We start from the raw sequence: 19,671 nt of genomic DNA on the forward strand, positions 1-19,671 counted from the left end.
CTGTGATCCAACTGTCCAACTGCGCTTTTTTTTTATGAGAATAAGATCACTGTTCATGAGAGAAAACTGTGTTCAGGCTTCTTTTTTTTTTGCCTAGTTTGGTTGCATTCCACCACCTCTAATGTGATTCTGGAAAGCGTGCCTTTAGACTATCTTTAGAATGGAAGCCTGGGCGTTTGCAGCTAAACGAAGCAGAAAAACAGGCCAAAGGAGCAGAAGCAACCAGTGGCTCTGTATTTTGTAGCTCACTTTCATTTTAATTGTTACTGTTGCATGGCTCAGCAAAATATTCTGCTATACTGCACTTTATTCATAGTTACTCTGCTTGTGTCTTTGCAAAATGACTGTTTAGAAAGCTATTATTAATTCAGATGTTTTCCTGTGATGAAATGTACAGTGATTCAGAAGGTTCTGAATGCAGCCAGCAGATGGTGTAGATCTGCACTTTTCCTCCCCACACCAGTCAGAATGCTGATGCAAAGTTTACTATTACATTCCCCACACACTGTAAGTGGCTCTGGAGGTCTACTAAATAATGTAAAAAAAAAAAATAGGCTTTTAACCTGTTTTAGCTTATTGTTCTTGCACTTCTTAAACCGGTTATATGGTGAAATTGCTGCATCACTACTTTTTACCTCACTGCTTCACACTGATTAATTCTGTTGCCTTGGTGGCAGTTAATTGTTGGCAGCATCTCTGTTTACAGGCATGAAAGGGCGAGTGGCCTTTTGTAACCCGCTGATTCTTTGTGTCTTATACTAGACAGATGTTAATTTTACAGTAACAGTGGAAAGAATGATCAGCAGGGGACCCGACATAGTTTCCATTCCCAAACCTCATCCATGGTTACACAGCTCCTAATCATGTGACAGGCCACTCTTAGTTGCATATAGCACAATGTCTTAGTGACTCTTCCAGCTTATGTATCAAGTGCGCATGCTTTCTCCTTACAGGGGCAATCCCATATTTCTCTGAATGACAGGGTATTAATAGCCTGTGAGGCGACTACTACAGATACTTATCATACTACTCCCCCCACCTGCAAGATTTGAGTGACAGACTTGTAATCGTTAAGGCAGCTGCTTTACAAGAGCATGTGATCAAGCAACTGGTGATGCATATTTAGCCTGTGTTGGTGGTGTGCACTGTAGAGCTATATTAGACTAGATCTCCAAGGATTAGGTATTTGCGTTACAGAAGGAAGCCCACCGCCTCGGGAAGTTCACAGCTGCTGTACGGGTACCTAACATAGCCTGTGACATTTTGACAGATGGGATATGATTCACTCTTATCAGTCTGCACCTGAATGTACAAGAGACTCAGTGACTTGTTGACCTGTAGATGCTTTGAAATCCAAATTATAATAATTCTATTTGATAATATCAACAGAGCACCTTTTATACAAAGAACAAGTCAGTGATTTACAAGCAAGACATGCATTTATAAATATAAGAAATGAAAGCAAAATAAAAAGTAAGATTAAGTAATTAAAACCAATGATATATAAATAAAAATATAAACATTAAAGTTGTTTAGTTAAAAGCTAAATTTAAAAGATCACAGTTTTTGGGTGCACTGAGTGTATGTGCCTCATAAAAAGCTTTATGGTATAGAAGCATTAAAGCAAAATTAGGTCTCTCCATTTAAAAGCACTTTTGTTTAGTGTTTTTCTGGATTGTCTCTCTTATTTTATAATTCATAATTTGAAGCAATATGCTGTTACTGATCTCTATTTACTTATTTACTATTTATATCAACCGTAATTTCTCAATTTTGCTTATCATCCAGTGAAGGATTAGCAAATGAATGGAAACTAAACAGAACTGAAATGGAAATTGCAATACAAAAAATATTGTGACTACTATAATCCAGTATTTATTTTATTTTTTTTAGGGCTGGCTCAAACGGCATTTTACAGGCTTCTTATTCTCATTGATATTTCCAGATGAGCACTTAGAAACAATATTTGTGGAATGTTTAGTGGTCTGACTGACTGACACCCCCCCCTTAGTGAGTGAAGCGTAAACTCCAGAGATCCCGTCAGGTTGCACACTCCTTTCTACAGCGTTCTGCATTTTAAATAATAATTTTATGAACAAGTCATCTTCTTGATGTAGTAGTAGCAGAGTAGCTCCTGCACTGTACTATCAATGTGTGAAGGAGACATTTATCTGAGACCTGCTGTTTGTGCTGTCCATTTTTAAACCTGTTATAAAAATGTTAAAACAGAAAAGACATGGAGAAAAACAATTCCACCCTCGCTTTACTTGCATGGAAGATGATTCATCATACATGTTACACCTCTGTGGTATACTAGCCTCCTATCACACATTTTGCAGGGATCATTTTTCTTATCTAATAATTTAAAGTGTTCCCACATGTGACTTCTTTCTGAAGCATCTTTGCCATAACCATTCTTTGCCAAGGCCTTTGACATTGAAACCTAATTAAGGATGTGATGTCTGTGGCTTAAGAAAGACGGCGCTTTTGTGTAGAGATCCAAATACAGACAAATTTAAGTACTTGAGTATTAGAATTGTTCATGTCAGTCTTATTATTACTATAACTAGTAGTAGCAGTAGTAGGACTAGTAATAGGAGTGATGGTAGGAGTTGAAGGAACACTTCCACTAGTAGGAGTCGGGATAGTAGTTGTATTGATGTTGTAGCCAGTGGTCATGTTTGTGAAAGCTGTTTTGGACAAACTGTACACCTCCCTAAATCTCACCCATAATGGGGCATGTTTCGGGGCAGCTGGAGCCACAGCACAGAGTGCCTTCTGTTTCACTCCAGACTCAAAACAGCTGGGCCAATCAAAATGATGTGGAAAGTACCTGCTGCAACCAGAGAGCGGTGATTGCACCCTGTTGAATGCAAGTCTTATGCTGATGACCTCAGTGAATGACAAGGGAGTAGAGTGGTCACATTCAGCACGTATGCTAAGTTGTGGCTCACCGTGGCGTGGAGTGTTTCGTGTTAGCACGTATGCTAGGTGTGATTTCCCTAGATTGCTGTGGTGAACATGCATACCACAGTCAGGTGGTTCAATATGAGATCATCTTACACACACCCTTTATTGAGATGTGCTTTGACAAAATGCTGACCCCTTTGAGATGACTTATGTGTAGTCACACGTTTCACTGTATTATCTGAAGTGTTTGCCCTTTGTACTGTGCTCGATTAAAGTTCAGCTGTCATTAGATAAGCTTTATTGTCTTTCTAGCTGCACAGAAGAGTGTAATATTGGTACAATGACTCCTTTTTAAGGGATTAAACGTCCTAAAAGGCCTAAACAGCTTGCAGGGTAGCAAAACTTGTGTTTCCTGGAAGCAGAACCTTCAGATATGTGGCAGTAGTTTATTTACTGTAATGAGTCATCTCAGCTGGCAATTGCGTGGGAGTAGTAAGGGTGCATTTCAGGTTCCTAGTAATGTGAGGTGTTCTCTAAGGTTCATGTAATGCAATATCCAGGCAGGACCCAACTTTCAGGTTGCACCCCAAGTCTCAATATTATGGGTGTTCTTTCAGCGCTACATTTAATGATGCTAAATTTAGCAGGTCCACCTATTAGGTTTCCTGTTAAAAGAAACTGTACATGTGGTGTTGATATGCACATGTTGGCATTCAGCCACAGCATGAAGGGCAGAACTGCTTTATCTGATGGGGCTGGCTTTGGTGGTCTGCCAGGTCTTGCACGGCTGTTAAGAGTTCCATTTCCTCTGTAAACTCTTTTTCTGTTACTTTCTTTTGAACATAAGTGGATTATCTTTGGTCTGATCTCCTCAGAAATATCTCATGGAACATTAATGTTCTCAATTGTTAAATTCGTTCATCTCAAACAGCAGAACCTTAAAGTCTTAAACAATATAAACACAACCCCAATTCCAATGAAGTTGGGACGCTGTGTAAAACATAAATAAGAACAGAATACAATGATTTGCAAATCCTTTTCAACCTATATTCAATTGAATACACTACAAAGACAAGATATTTAATATTCAAACGAATAAACTTTATTGCTTTTTGCAAATATTCACTCATTTTGAATTTGATGCCTGCAACACGTTCCAAAGAAGTTGGGACAGGGGCGCGTTTACCACTGTGTGGGCATGTTTACATCACCTTTCCTTTTAACAACACTCAATAAGCGTTTGGGAACTGAGGACACTAATTGTTGAAGCTTTGTAGGTGGAATTCTTTCCCATTCTTGCTTGATGTACAGCTTCAGTTGCTCAACAGTCCGGGGTCTCCGTTGTCATATTTTGCGCCTCATAATGCGCCACACATTTTCAATGGGAGACAGGTCTGGACTGCAGGCAGGCCAGTCTAGTACCCGCACTCTTTTACTACAAAGCCATGCTGTTGTAACACATGCAGAATGTGGCTTGGCATTGTGTTGCTGAAATAAGCAGGGATGTCCCTGAAAAAGACTTGGTTGAATATGAATTCCCTTAACAACTGACAGTAATTGGCTGTTATTAATCACATCACATTCATGGATCTGGTTTTCTTAAGTGCATTTAAAGAGACATGGATGGTTCTTCATTCTAATTTTGACAGTGCCAGTAAATCCATGGTATTTTAGTATTGGCTGACTTTATCCGCCCAGTGGTATTTCACTTGGGCCTTACATCCTACTTTATGAAAGCAGGGTTGTTTGTTTTCCCTCAGACTCCCAGCCACCAATAGCTCGGAATCAGCCTTGGGTCGTAGCGGCAGGACACTGTGTTTTTAGCCAGCTCAGAAGCCTGTAATGTTTATATTTATTAATTTTATTTCCTCTTGTTTCAGGTTGTTGCGGCGCCTGGCCTCTCTTCTCTCCCAGCAGGCCACACTCATGGCCTCCAACGAGGCATTCCAGAAGCAGGCAGAGGGAGCCAGCGACGCTGCCAGAAAGTACATGGAGGAGAACGAGAAGCTCCAGGAGGTAAAAATTACTTACTGGACAGTCATTGCCATGCTGACATCTGTGGTGACTTTTGACCTTCTCGCATGAAGGTGCATAGCTTATACTTAGAAGCCAGAGGTAGAACAGTTGTAAACATGACAGTCTGTGATTTTGTTCATACCCACTTGTTAGTTGGGGTTGACATACAGAACCAACACACACAGAAGCAGATCTGGCAAAAATAAAGAGCACAATACTACATATGTTTGACCTTAGCCAGGAAAATTGGAAATTAATGCTAGCTGAATTAACTTGGCTGACTAAGTTGCTAGCTAAGTTGCACCTGATTCTCCCCTGTCAGCCTCTTCAGGTGGGTAGACACTAGAGGTTGTAAGAAATTTTTTTGTTTTTTTTTACATTTTTCTATGTTCTCCACTTTGTCTGGACTATAGACATGTGAGTCATGGAAGGATGTATTTGTAAGACAGGTTGTTTAGACAGTAACAACAAAATATCTAGCTGTATGTACATGCTAGTATGGGCAAACTTGAACGTCATTATGAGTCCAAAACTTTGGAGATGTCTGCCAATTCCTGAATTTCTGGAATCGATGAATGGAATTTTTTTTTTTTTTTTTTTTTTGGAGATTGACTTCCAGTCCTAACAGATGGCAACAAAAAAAGAGCAGTGATCAGTGAACACCCAGGCCAAGCCCAAGGTAATTGATTACTTTGGAAATACTGCAAGAAGAAACCAGTTCATCTGCAAACTGTGCTAAACCATGTCTTTCAAGTCAGAACAGGTAGCATTTCAGAACTGCCAAAATGACCAATTACAAGCCACAAACAGTGATGCACTGCTTTTATGTTTTAACATGACTGTAAAATCTTATAAGGTTTGCTCATATTTGTGACTGTACATATTTTACACTATGGCGCACCAAAACACGAGTACCTAAACATGTGTTGCCAATCAAGGATGTGATTGAGAAAATAGTTGTAGTGTCTAGTGCTAACTAATGTTTACCACTGTGTTACATCACCTTTCCTTTTAACAACACTCAATAAGCGTTTGGGAACTGAGGACACTAATTGTTGAAGCTTTGTAGCTGGAATTCTTTCTCATTCTTGCTTGACTCTTACTTCAGTTGCTCAACAGTCCGGGGTCTCCGTTGTATTTTGCACTTCATAAGGCGCCACACATTTTCAATGGGAGACAGGTCTGGACTGCAGGCAGGCCAGTCTAGTACCCGCACTCTTTTACTACAAAGCCTTGCTGTTGTTACACATGCAGAATGTGGCTTGGCATTGTCTTGGTGAAATAAGCAGGATGTCCCTGAAAAAGACGTTGCTTGGATGGCAGCATATGTTGCTCCAAAACCTGTATGTACCTTTCAGCATTAATGGGGCCTTCACAGATGTGCAGGTTACCCATGCCATGGGCACTAACACACCCCCACACCATCAGAGATGCTGGCTTTTGAACTTTGTGCTGATCACAATCCAGATAGTCCTTTTCCTCTTTGGCCCAGAGGACACGACGTCCATGATTTCCAAAAACAATTTGAAATGTGGACTCGTCAGACCACAAGACACTTTTCCACTTTGCGTCAGTCCATCTCAGATGAGCTCGGGCCCAGAGAAGCCGGCGGTGTTTCTGGGTGGTGTTGATATATGGCTTTCGCTTTGCATGGCAGAGTTTTAACTTGCACTTGTAGATGGAGCAACGAACTGTGTTCACTGACAGTGGTTTTCTGAAGTGTTCCTGAGCCCATGTGGGAATATCCGTTACAGAATGATGTCGGTTTTTAATGCAGTGCCGCCTGAGGGATCGAAGGTCACAGGCATTCAATGTTGGTTTTCTGTCTTGCTGCTAACTTGCAGAGATTTCTCCAGATTCTCTGAATCTTTTGATGATATTATGGACTGTAGATGATGAAATCCCTCAATTCCTTGCAATTGCGTGGTGAGAAACGTTGTTCTTAAACTGTTGGACTATTTCCTCACGCAGTTCTTCACAAAGTGGTGAACCTCACCCCATCCTTGCTTGTGAACGACAGCCTTTCAGGGATGCTCCCTCTATACCTAGTCATGACACTCACCTGTTTCCAATTAACCTGTTCACTTGTGGAATGTTCCCAACAGGTGTTTTTTGAGCATTCCTCAACTTTCTCAGTCTTTTGTTGCTCCTGTCCCAACTTCTTTGGAACGTGTTGCAGGCATCAAATTCAAAATGAGTGAATATTTGCAAAAAACAATAAAGTTTCCGTTTGAACATTAAATATATTGTCCTTGTAGTGTATTCAATTGAATATAGGTTGAAAAGGATTTGCAAATCATCGTATTCTGTTCTTATTTATGTTTTACACAGCGTCCCAACTTCTTTGGAATTGGGGTTGTAGATTTTGACACTTGCAGCTGCCAGAGTACGTACATCTCAAATTTGACATGGAGGAAATGAAGTGGCAGTTACATAAATAAACTAGAAGAACTGTATACTCAAGCCCTTTCTGCCTGGTTTAATTACCAGGAGCCAGGTGATGAAGACTGTGAGGTTGTGATGTTGTTAATTAGTCATGAGGAGCTGGACTGTTCCATTCCTTATTCTCTTGCATTAGCTTGCAGTGGAAATTTTTGGAGCCTACAAATCATGTGCTACCATCAGTAATTGAATTACTAATGATTTCAGTATTGATTACACCTAGACTTACTGAAGAGGTTGCAACTGAATTAATAAATTATTGAATGTGTTTTGTCATCCATTGATGTCTTTGCCTTTTCACAGACTGATTGTTATTCACCATTCACATTCTAAGGTTATGACTTCCTCCAGCAGCATATGCTGTTTAATGGGCTTTGCATTCACACCTGTTCATTAACATGTCATTCAGTGCCTTGCACTCTGCAGTACACTTGAACATACGGTAAATGGCTGGCTGTTTTCTGTGGTCGTTGTAGCTCCTCAGAGGCTCATAGCTTTTTGGCTGATTCATCGGTTGACTCAGGTAAAATTGCCATGTAAGATCCCCATAAAATAAAACATTTACATTGTCTACAAATTCAGGTTTATCCATACATTTAAGTGCAATCTGTGCTCATTAGTGGCTTAGTCTTGTGAATGGGTGGGAAAAGATGAGTCTTTTGTAAAACTATCAACATCACACTCAGTGATTTTGGTAGTTTACATCATGTGAGCGAAGTAAGATAAAATCGTAACCTTTCCTCTCCGGTCTGTTGTTCAGCTTGCAGACTATAGAGGGCAGTGTTGTACACCAAGTTAATGCGTGTGTGTGTGAGTAAGCAGTTTAAGATTGATATTAAATATAGATCCTGGTGTGTCCAGTATTTTTCTGGTTTACAAGTTCTGATTTTAGCATTATTCATATTTCTTTTTGTTAAAAGCAAAAAATTATTTAGTAATGAGTCTTTCCATGGCAAATCACCTAGCCTCTCAGTTCATGTCATACATTTTCTCCCGGGGAAAAAATAATGTGAAAACGTCCGTCAAATTCATGGGAACCTTGTAGAATACTATAGCTCTACTCCTAGTACTTTTTTTTTTTTTTCTTTTTTTTTTAGTTAAAGGTTTTTTTTTTAACTTTTTATATTTTTGTGATATTTTTTGTGTTTGCACCCCAAGCCTCACTAATTGCTTATTCACTACTGAATGGATTGAAATTTAGACTGGACAGCCAAGAAACCCTAAAGATAAATTGCAACATGTATTCATGTTAATGGTTATTGCTGTGTGCTTCATAGTAATCAGATTGCAAAATTAAATGTTTTTTACCCAAATGAAGAATCTTTAATTTCCCAGGGTTTGTGGGAAGACAGGGTCCCCAGAACCACCCCCTTCATACCAATGATACATTAGGATACATGGCAAGATCAGAGAAAACGGATACACCTCAAGATGTTTAAAAGATGATTTCTGAGAGACTTCAGAGCATTTCTGGTGTTTTATTTGTTATGACATTTTAACACATTGTAGAGGGTCAGCTGCTGGCCCACAGAATTGGAGATGCAAGGCTTTGTTCCAACAAAGTTTTTTTTTTTTTAATAGTTCTCTTAAAAGCTTATTTTTGTGGCCTTTTGTTTAAATTTTCTCATACTACAGGTTAGATTGGGGTACATTTTGCATAATAAGTGTACTGGGCCCTACTGCAGACCAGATGCTTCCAATAACCATGTTTACATGCAGCCTAATAATCCATTAATAATCCATCTAATAGCTCAATCGGAATAGAATACCTCCATGTAAACACCTCAGTTGGAATAGTCTAGTCTGATTGAGGTTGTTCAGAATACGATTTCTATCCTACTGAATGAGGTGGGTAATCTTGTAAATAAACTGTTAAATAGAAGAATAATAGCCGTGTATATGCCTGTATTTGATTACATTTCCAATCAGAATGTGCAAGTATGTTCTATAACATTCAACGTGGTGGAGCAGAAACTGGTCTGCAGAAGAGACGAAGTTTGCACTGTGGACTATAAAAGACGTTGGTGGGACGGGCGTCCAGTTTAACTCTGAGTTTCGCTGTAACCTCACGTGAGGTTTGCTGTTATAGTAGCAGGTACTCCGTGCATGCTCATCATTTTTAATCAGATTTGCCCATTAGCCTCATTCAGTTTAGAAAGCAAACATATCACATTCAGAACAGCTGAACTACTCACAGTCAGATGTTTGTAAATGTCCCTATACAATTATAATTAAAGCCATTCAGGAATTGTTTATGGTCAGCTATGGCATGTTCTTCCCTCCATTAGGCAGTCATCTTCAGTCAAAATGTACTGGCTGCAGAGGCTTCATACAATTGAGCAGTTGTGCCCTCTTGGACTCCCGGCCATGGATGGCTCTAGCTTCACCAGGGATTGAATTTGCGATCTCCTGGGGCCAGTTGTTCAAAAAATGTACTCCGGATCAAAATGATCCAGATTTGGTAATCCCGTTTTTTGCTATCCAGGATCACGTGATCTGCCTTACTTTTAAGCCCGTTTTTCAAAGCAACATTGGATTGGATCACCCTGATCCAGATACAGTTTTCAGGAGTACCTAAACCGGATTACCAGCTATGTAAAGAACAGGTAGAAGAACCAACATGGGGTCACTTTAAGTGTTTATTTTGAGACAAAACATAAACATCCACTTCCATTTATAATTTCCTTTATGACCCCTCATCTGAGCCACAACAAATAAAAAAAAATATATACATTAACAAATACGTTGTGGATATATTGAAAGCATCTTAAATAAAAAATGTCCAATAGTTAACAAGAAATTCAGGGTTCTTCATATGAGAGAGAGAGACCTGCATTTTCAAGCCCTGCTTTTAGGAGGTGGATTTGAAGTTCCACCCTGGTTTGCTGCAGTTTGGTCAGCTTTATTTGTTCCTCTGCCAGGAGAATCTGTGCTTCTGCTCTTTGAGTTGCTCGTTTAAGAAGAGTTTCATAGTCATCACCATTAGTATTTCGCAAAGGACGCTTCAAGCCTCTTTTCTGAGCTTCTGTGACTGCTGGCTCTACCGGTGAGGATTGAGGTTGCTCAATAATAGGGCTGAGATGCAGAATAAATGTTTCCTCTGTATTAGGTGGAACTGGGTCGTTTTCCTCCTCAATTGTAGGCTCATCATCCCCTACAACACCTTGAATACCATGCAGAGATTTAGAATTCTCACCTCCAATAATGTCCAGAATCACATCTGTGTACCTTTCTTAAATGGTTTGTTGCCTGTTTGGGTGTTTGTTTTTTTTCAGCAAGGTCCTTTGTGGCTCTGGCCCTCAGATTTTTCCATCTAAATTTCACCTGCTCCAAGGTCCTCTTCTGGCCAGACCCCATTGCATTAACATTCTGGGTGATTTCAATCCAAACATCTTTCTTCCTTTTGTTTGTCACCATTGCCACAACAGAACTTCCTACAATTGAGGCATAATGGCACTTTACACCCTCCAGCAGTGCATGGGTTTCTGCAACCCTGAAATTATGTCCTTTTGAGTCCATGGTTCCACCTCATCTGTGGTGGCGAACATAGTATTTGTAGGACTTGGGCATGATTGACTTAATTGAACACAAGCATGTCAGCTAATGAGTGGATGGGTATTTGACAGCCATCTTGTATTAAGCCTTCCTCTGAGACACTGACTGAGAGAGACACTGACATGGCAGGTGTTGTGCCTCGCTACCAGCATTTTGGTGGAAGAAGATACCATCAAAGGGTGTATCTTGAGCATGCAAAACCACTGGAGCAATACACCACTGAAGAACTGTATGCTCGCTTTCGCTTTGGGAATGCTGATATTAACATATGTTTAACATATGTCTAAATGAAGGAGTCACAGTCTGTCTGTGGAAGAACAGGTCCTCAATGCTCTGCGCTTCTATGCATCTGGGACTTTCTACCAAGTTGTTGGTGACAATGTAGGTGTGGACAAATCAACTGGGAGTAATGTAGTGAAAGCTGTGTCAATTGCATTGGCCAGCCTGGTCAGTCAGTTTGTTTCACTTCCAAAGGATGACCAGATTGCCCAGACCAAGCACAAGTTTTTTTTCTTTTGGGGAACATTCCCAATACTATTGGAGTTATTGACTGCACTCATGTGCATATCCAAGCACCTCATGAGAGGGATTGGGAGTACATCAACTGAAAGGGGAGGTACAGCATCAACATCCAACTTGTAGGCGACGCTGACCTCATCATCACAAACTGTGTTGTGAAGTGGCCTGGGTCTGTTCATGATGCACGTGTTCTGAGGGAGAGCGCTTTATACAGAGAGCTCCAAACCAACCGTCCGGATGCCATAATATTAGGAGACGGTGCCTATCCACTCCTACCATGGCTGATGACTCCTTTTCTTGCAGCAACAACGCCTGCGCAGGTACGCTTCAATACTGCTCATTGCGAAGCAAGATGTGCAATTGAGCGTTTCAATGGAGTTCTGAAGAGACGCTTTGCATGCCTTAACTATTTGCGAGTCGAACCACAGGGAGCTTGCAACATTATACTTGCATGTATTGTCCTGCACAACATTGCTACCAGACGCAATGTTGCTGTCTGTGATGTTTATGATGCAGCTGAGCCTGTTGAAGAACCAGACCAACCTCTGGTGTTCTGTCAGAATGAGGGACTGACTGGACGTGTAGTAAGGGATGCAGTTGTTCGAAATTATTTTTGACAGGTTCATATCTGATGAATGTTTCTTTTGACGTTAATATACAGTGATGAATCACAGTGACAGATGAAAAAATGAATATATTATTTTTGTTTGTTATTGAAATCTTTTTGGGGGTTTATTTCATGGGGCCAAAATAATTTTTATTTTTACTTTACTATAGTGAAAGGCTTAATTGGTAGCCTATGTCTACTTTATCACTGTAACGATTAAACAGGTCAAGTGCAAAATAGAAATGAGTTGTAATTTAGTGTATACAATGTTTTTTTTTTGTTTTTTTTTTTACTTTAAAACTTAATTTTAAAGTTTTACTACATTTTCTTCCTGAAATCCACCTTGAAATCCTACCTCTTGTTGGGATCAGGGTAATCCTATTTTTTTGGATCAAAGTTATCCAAATCCTACTGAAAAGTTTTGAACAACAGAAACTGAAGGATTGATCCATTTCCAAACTAGGATTGGATTACATGATCTGATCCGATTTCAGAATGTTTCTTTCCCTTTTGAACAACCCGTTTTCCAGATTTGATCCAATCCGATAACCAAAATCCAATCAGATTACCTTTGAACATCTGGCCCCTGATGATCAAGTACTCAGTTTTAATTGAGTCATTGTGGAAGCTGTAATTTTAATTGCTAGTTTATTCTCCTTTGCTGCACTAACAGCCTCTACTCTTCTGGGAAGTGTTCAGGCTAGATGTTGGTACATCATCGCTGTGCAATTTCATTTGCATTTTGCAGCAAGAGGCACTGATATTCATAAGTTCTCCAACTCATCCCAGCTCACCGGTTTAAAAGAAAAGTCACACACATACAGTCTGTCTGTATCTTATATAAGTATATATATATATGTATCTTATATTAATCAGACCTCATTCTCTGTTATTTGCTGTCCGGTGTTGACCAGAGGAGGAAGGGTTCTCCTTTTGAGTCTTGGTTTCTCTCCTCTTTCTTCCTCTTGCTCTTAGGGTTTTTCCTTGCCACTGTCACCTTTGGCTTACTCTGGGCTCAAACTCAGATTTTTTTCTGTAAACATGCTGTGACGACACCCGTTGTATAAGTCCCATTATAAAAAAAAAAATTTGATTTGTTTGTTGGGGAAAAAAAAATTCTGCTTTCTTTCCTTACAGTCACTCCCTCAGCAAGATGGTGTGATGTTTGCATACGAGCACTGTTGCATGTTAAAGTTCTGTTATTTTGATAAGCTGCTCTTGTTTGGCGACTTTGGTAAGATGTATGAGAAACATTGTTGATAAGTTCTCACACTGTGCTGCTGTCAGGCACTTAGGCTGTTATTGATCTCTGGTCATCCACCACCACAATTGATTTCGATTCAGGCGCTTGAACACCACACATCATTTGTAAATCATTACATCTGTGTAAATGAACAAACACTGTTATAGGATAGTATTCATTCATAGCATGACGGTTAATACATTCGCGCAGCAGCTGGGATAATTAAAATGCTAATTAGCCCGGAGGACCAACTAATTTGCACCTTCAGACCTTGAGAACAGCGTTCTGTGTCAGCCACAGGTAGACCTGTCCAGCTGTGACTAAAGTGTGGCATCTTCCTCCTGGCTGTAATATGGCTGAAGCTGGACCTATATCTGCTGAAAGCATCATCGAAAACGGTTCGACCTAGATACATTGCACTCTCCATCTTCCCTGAAGGCACAACGCAACCCTGTTCTGTTTCAAGTGATTTAAAACAGCCTCTACAAGTTCTCTACAAACACAGCCTACAGGCTTCTGAGGTGTGGCCAAACTGTTCTTTTTATTTTTATTGCATTTTATTAGTCATTACACTGCAAAACAACTAGACCCAAACCTCATTTCTGGTGAGTCTGTTACAACACAGAATGTAGAGAGAGGCAAATGTGCTAAAATGTGCACTAGTATGTCAAATGCCATCTTTTTTTCTGCTTTGAGTATAGTTTAAATATTGAATCAGATTGTACTGAACCTGGAAAAAGTACTGTGCAAAAATAATTTCATTTATTTAACTTCCAGACAAAACAGCTTCTTCTCTTCTGGGAAGCTGTCTGCAAGATTCTGGAGTGTGTCTCTGGGAATTTTTGCCTATTCATCCAGAGGAGTTTGTGAGGTCAGACAGTGATGTTGGACGAGAGGGCCTGGCTCACAGTCTTTGTTCTAGTTCATCCCAAAGGTGTTTGATGGGGTTGAAGTCAGGGCTCTGTGTGGATCAGTCAAGTTCAACACCAAACTCACCCAGGCATGTCTTTATGGACCCTGCTTTGTGCACTGGGGCTCAGTCATGCTGGAGCAGAAAAGGTTCTTCCACAAACTGTCTTACAAAGTTGGGAGCATAAGGTTGCCCAAAATGTCTTGGACTGCTGAAGCATTAAGATTTCCCTTCATTGAAACTAAGGGCTCTAGACCAACCCCAGAAAACCAACCCTATATCATTATCCTTCCTCCACCGATCTTTACAATTGGCACAGTGCAGTCAGGCAGGTAAGGTTCTCCTCACATTCACCAAACCCAGACTCGTCCATCAGACTGACAGATAGAGAAGTGTGATGTGTCATTCCACCCAATACGCTTCTTCTGCTCCAGAATCCATGATTTACACCACTCCATCCGATGCTTGGCATTGCACTTGATGATGTAAGGCTTGCATGCAGCTGTTCAGCCATGGAAACCCTGCCATGAAGCTCCCGGCGCAGTTTTTTGCCGATGTTAAAGACAGAGGAGGTTTGGAGTTCTGCAGTTAGTCAGTATAGCGTACCCCAGAACACACAGACCCAATGTGTAGCTTTATGTGGTCCGAGTTGCTGTAGTTCTGTAGTGCTGCAGCCCACTTGTCAATAATGCCACTCACAGTTGATCATGGAATGTCTAGGAGGGAACAGATTTCCCTTTGACTTGTTGCATCCTATTAAAGTACCACATTTGAATTTAGTGAGCTGTTTAGAACAGCCCGTTCTTTCACAAATGTTTGTAAAGGCAGACTGCATGGCTAGGTGCTTGATTTTATACACCTGAATTTAATTTGATTAAGAGGTGTGAAGTCTGAAAAAATAGGTCTGTGCAAAAGTTAGTTTATGATTTATATTTTGTTCCACCCCCCATACATTAAACTTAAATAAATAAAAAACTGCCCCAAAATGTGCAGATAAATGTCATATTCAAGGATTTTCTTTGTATAGGATGTGAACTTGTTTTTGCCTGGAAAATCCAGGAAAACTTGACGAAGAAACGTTTTTTAATAATTCTGATTGTGTCTTGTAATTCTGCTGTATGTCTTGTGTGTAGAAAACCATGAGGAACTTGTAGGTTGTTTTTAGGCAGTGGCCTGAGTGCTCTGGAGTTCATTCAGAACTTGCTTTGTGCATCTGCTGCGTACAGATTACTAAATTGTTTTGCTCTTGCTTTCATACTAGTTTCCCAGTGTCTTATTGCGTAATTATGATTTACTGTATGACTTCATGTATAATGTAGATTTTTCTGTAATCAGACACACACCCTCTTTCTTTAGAGCTTACTTTGTGAACGGTCGACATTAAATTTACAAAAGCGGCATTCACAAGAATACACTTGAATATTTTGGAGTTCTGTTGGAGGAACCCAGGGTTTTCCTGACTTTTCACTTCACTCCAACCATCACATGGATTTGTTCACTTCTGTCAGGACTGATGAGATAAAGTAGATGTTGAATGATAACTGTAGATACTGGATATGATGAATCTAACACACTGACGGAGCACAATGTGTAGTTAATTAGCTTAGTTTTGAACAAATCAACACTTGTTTCCTGGATAGATAGCTTTGCACACTATACAGTTTTCTCAGAGGCCTAAGTTTTTGGTCAGTACTGGATGTGTGAGGGATGGTTTGGACTGAGCAGGATACCTGCTCTGTGGCCAGTGTACGGAGTCCGTGACAGCTGTGCTCTGCTCTTTGAGAGCTTGTAATAAAGAGAAGGTTAAAGGACTGCAGCATCATGGCTTATCCGAAGTCAAAGCAGGAGAGCAGATGGCCATTTGCTCATTGATGTTCCAACGCAGTGGACTGTCTTTAAAACTGGGCATACACAATTTATTTGATTTTATTGATTTTTACCCAGACATAACCATCCCCATTTTACTTGAAATTTATAAGTTGGCCAGAAATCAATTGATACAACATACTTTTCTTTAAAAGTGGACAAAAGTAAAGACAACATTCAAATAGCCCATATCCTTTTTCTCCGCTCTGAGCTACACTTATAGCGTTTGTGTGGTTTTATGTAGAGAAGTCATTCATTTCAGATGATCATTTTCAAACCTTTCTTTATCACTTAGAATTAAGCAGGCTGTTTTGTTAATGTGCCTATACGTGAACACTCTCTGTCCTGATTGGCTGCGTTGTAATGTGCCTCATCCAAGGCAGTCTGTGGTGAAACACATCATTTATAAATTAACGGGATTGGCTGAAGCTAAATTGCTGTAAGCTAAATATTAGGAAATATGTAAATGTGTGACATCACAAAAACATTGAATTCCAAACAATGTTTTTGCGCCTTGTACCATTCATTCTCCAGTTCCAATATGCAATGTTAGTTACATTCCTCTAATAAAAAAGGAAATTCAATTGTTATGGACCCTTTAAGCTTTTAGATAAGACACTTTTTTTTTTTTTTTTTTTTTTTTTTTAGATTACTTAGCATCTTAACACACTTTGAGACAACTGTGTGCTGATTTACTGGCCATTAGCTTCTATTACTCTTCTATTAGCTACATTTGGCCTTGTAGCAAAACCAAAGAAGTGAACTTAAGATACCACAGATGTCCTGGCTGATCAACCACATTTGGGTCAGAGGAAAATTGTGTACATTCTGTTTCTGTCTGACCCTAAGGGTGGATGTTTTAACCTGGATAATTGCGATACTGCATTGATTGAAGGATATGACCCAGCTGATCCACATTAACTTTTGATCTATACCCATACTCCCTCTGGTCTGAGTGTGTGGGTGTTCATGTGGCTAACCAGCATGACCTCAGCATGACCTCACTGATCTGTATTGTGGGTGTGTATGTGTGCAGAAGCTGAGAGAGGCAGGTCTGGAGGTGCCTGAAGTGGGAGGCAAGACCAAGGCCAGCGCTGAAGAAGAGAACAAGACTCTGAAGGGGGAGGTCAGGCAGCTGAAGGATGAGCTTGATGCCACCAGGAAAGGTATGATTCACACCTATTTAGACACATCCTCAGCAGAAAAAAATGATGAGCAAAGAGTAATGGATTCACACGTACACATGCAGTGTGATGAAAGGTGTGATGCAGATGTCAGTTGCTGTTGATGAGGAAAGGTCAAAGACAGTCAGCACACACAGCCACTCTACTGCTTCTCTGTTAGGAACATAAGCGCTATGATTTCCTTTGGGAATATTCATAATTTTTTTTTTGATCAGTCTTTTTATTAAAGTTTTACAATAGGCAAAATACAAACAATCCCACTCCCAAGTTCCACCCACATCCGCCCGCCCTCAGACCTGTAACAAAATCTTGTATGCTGTGCAATATTTATGTAAAACTAAGACACACAGCATTTCCAGATAAATAAAAAAATATAAAAAAAATAAAGATGTGCAAATAAAAAGAAAATGACTTATTATGGGTTCAGATTCTCAACTTCCATATTCTTCAGGAAAAATAAGAAGAGCTGCCAGATTGCATAAAATCTCTGTACAGCCCCTTGAAGAACATATCTTATCTTCTCAAGCTTGAGATTGCGTAATCTCTTTGATCCATTGAGAGTAATTGGGGGGGGGGGGGGGTGAGGGGTGAGGATCTTTCCACCTAAACAATATCAGTCGCATGGCTAATAAAGTGCAGAAGGCTAACATATTGCCTTTATATGTACTCAGATGAGAGTCTAATGGTAAGACACCAAATAATGCATTATAAGGGGAATAGTCTATTGGGGTTTCTTAAATTCTTGAAAGAGTATTGAAAATAGACTGCCAGAATTGATATAGTTTTGGACATGTCCAAAACACATGTAATATATTAGCAGTATCTTGTTTGCACCTATCACATGTTGTATCCAGATTTGGTTTAAACTTACCCAGTTTTACTTTACTCCAATAAAGTTGATGAACTATCTTAAACTGTATTACAGAATGTTGTTGACAAATAGAGGATGAGTGTATTCTTTGAATAATTCTATGCCACATATCTTCTGGGATTTGGTCATTCAGATCTTCTTCCCACCTGCTTTTGAGATCATTTAAAATTGTCTGGTTGTGTGAAATAAGGAGATCATATATCCTACCTATAGCTTGTCTAGAGTCTATCCCGAGTTTTAAGATGAGATCTAGTAGTGAAATAGGAGGGTTTAAGGGGAACCAATCAAAGAGCGATGTTACAAAACTTTGCAGCTGTAAATAGCTGAAAAAATTTGTCCTAGGGATTTTAAATGTATTCGCCTTTCCTGTTCAAAGGATGCAAAATGTTTATTTATGTATAGTATAATTTATAATATCCTTTATTGATGAAATTCCATTCCTAGACCAGTTATTACATACTCCATCTACCACTGAGGGAGGAAACCTATGATTTTTTAATATTGGAGTATGAACTGAAGCACCTAAAAGGAGGTGGAGTTACAGGAGGAATTTTCTAAGATTACCCACTTAGGGGTGTGAGACTCCCCTATATTCTCCATCCAGTACAGCAAATTACAAATATTGGCTGCCCAGTAAGAACATCGAAAATTCGGGAGCGCCATACCACCCTGGAATTCGAGGTTTTTGCAATATGCACTTTCGTATACGTAGAGTCTTTTTATTCCATATGAAGTCTGAAATTAGTGCATCCAAAGATCTAAAAAAAGAACCGGTTAGGAAAATGGGAAGGCACTGAAATAAATATAAAAATCTAGGTAGTACATTCATCTTAACTGTATTGATCCTTCCACAAAAAGAGAGGGGTAGTAAGTCCCACCATTTGAAATCCTGTTTTAAGCAGGATATCAGGGGAAGAAAGTTCAATTTATAGAGATCTTTGAAGTTGTGTGTAATCCATATTCCCAGGTACCTAAAAATCTGTTTACTAATTTTGAAAGGGGTTAATCTATAGTGAATGCCTTTGCCTAGGATTTATCTTGAAGCCCAATATTTCCCCAAATTCACCTAATATTTCTTAACAACCTAGGAAGGCTCTTCATAGGATCAGAGATGTAAAGTAATAATTTGTCTGCATAAAGTGATAATTTATGCTCCTGGTCCCCATGACAAATATCTTTTATATGAATATCCTGATGCAGGGCTAGTGCTAATGGTTCGATATCTATGTTGAACAATAAAGGGGATAGTGGACAACCTTGTCACGCACCTCGCTGTAGATGAAAGTAAGCAGACAGGTTGTTGTTGTTTGTGCGTACTGCAGCCATAGGAGAATAATACAGTGTCTTAATATAGGATATATATTTTGGTCCGAAACCGAACTTCTGAAATGTACAAAAAGGGTAACCCCACTCCACCCTATCGAAAGCTTTTTCGGCGTCAAGTAATGGTAAAATCTCTGGGGTGGCGGATGGAGAGGGGTCATAAAGAATATTAAGAAGATGCCTAACGTTAAAGAAAGAGTATCTATTCTTCATAAACCCTGTTTG

At 39.7% G+C, this 19,671-nt stretch overlaps 1 protein-coding gene and 1 pseudogene across 1 annotated transcript in view; both read left to right on the forward strand.

The window, feature by feature from the left end:
* The window catches only part of bcap31 (B cell receptor associated protein 31), a 37,550-nt gene that overhangs the window by 6,084 nt on the left and 11,795 nt on the right, over positions 1-19,671 (forward strand). Inside the window, exons 5-6 of the mRNA XM_017720428.2 lie at positions 4,791-4,926; positions 17,105-17,234. Coding sequence (XP_017575917.1) covers positions 4,791-4,926; positions 17,105-17,234 — 266 coding nt within the window. The remainder of the gene's footprint in view (positions 1-4,790; positions 4,927-17,104; positions 17,235-19,671) is intronic.
* On the forward strand, positions 11,046-12,059 carry LOC119262726 (annotated as a pseudogene).

The sequence above is a fragment of the Pygocentrus nattereri genome, chromosome 28, assembly GCF_015220715.1.
Source record: "Pygocentrus nattereri isolate fPygNat1 chromosome 28, fPygNat1.pri, whole genome shotgun sequence".
Classification (NCBI taxonomy): domain Eukaryota; kingdom Metazoa; phylum Chordata; class Actinopteri; order Characiformes; family Serrasalmidae; genus Pygocentrus; species Pygocentrus nattereri.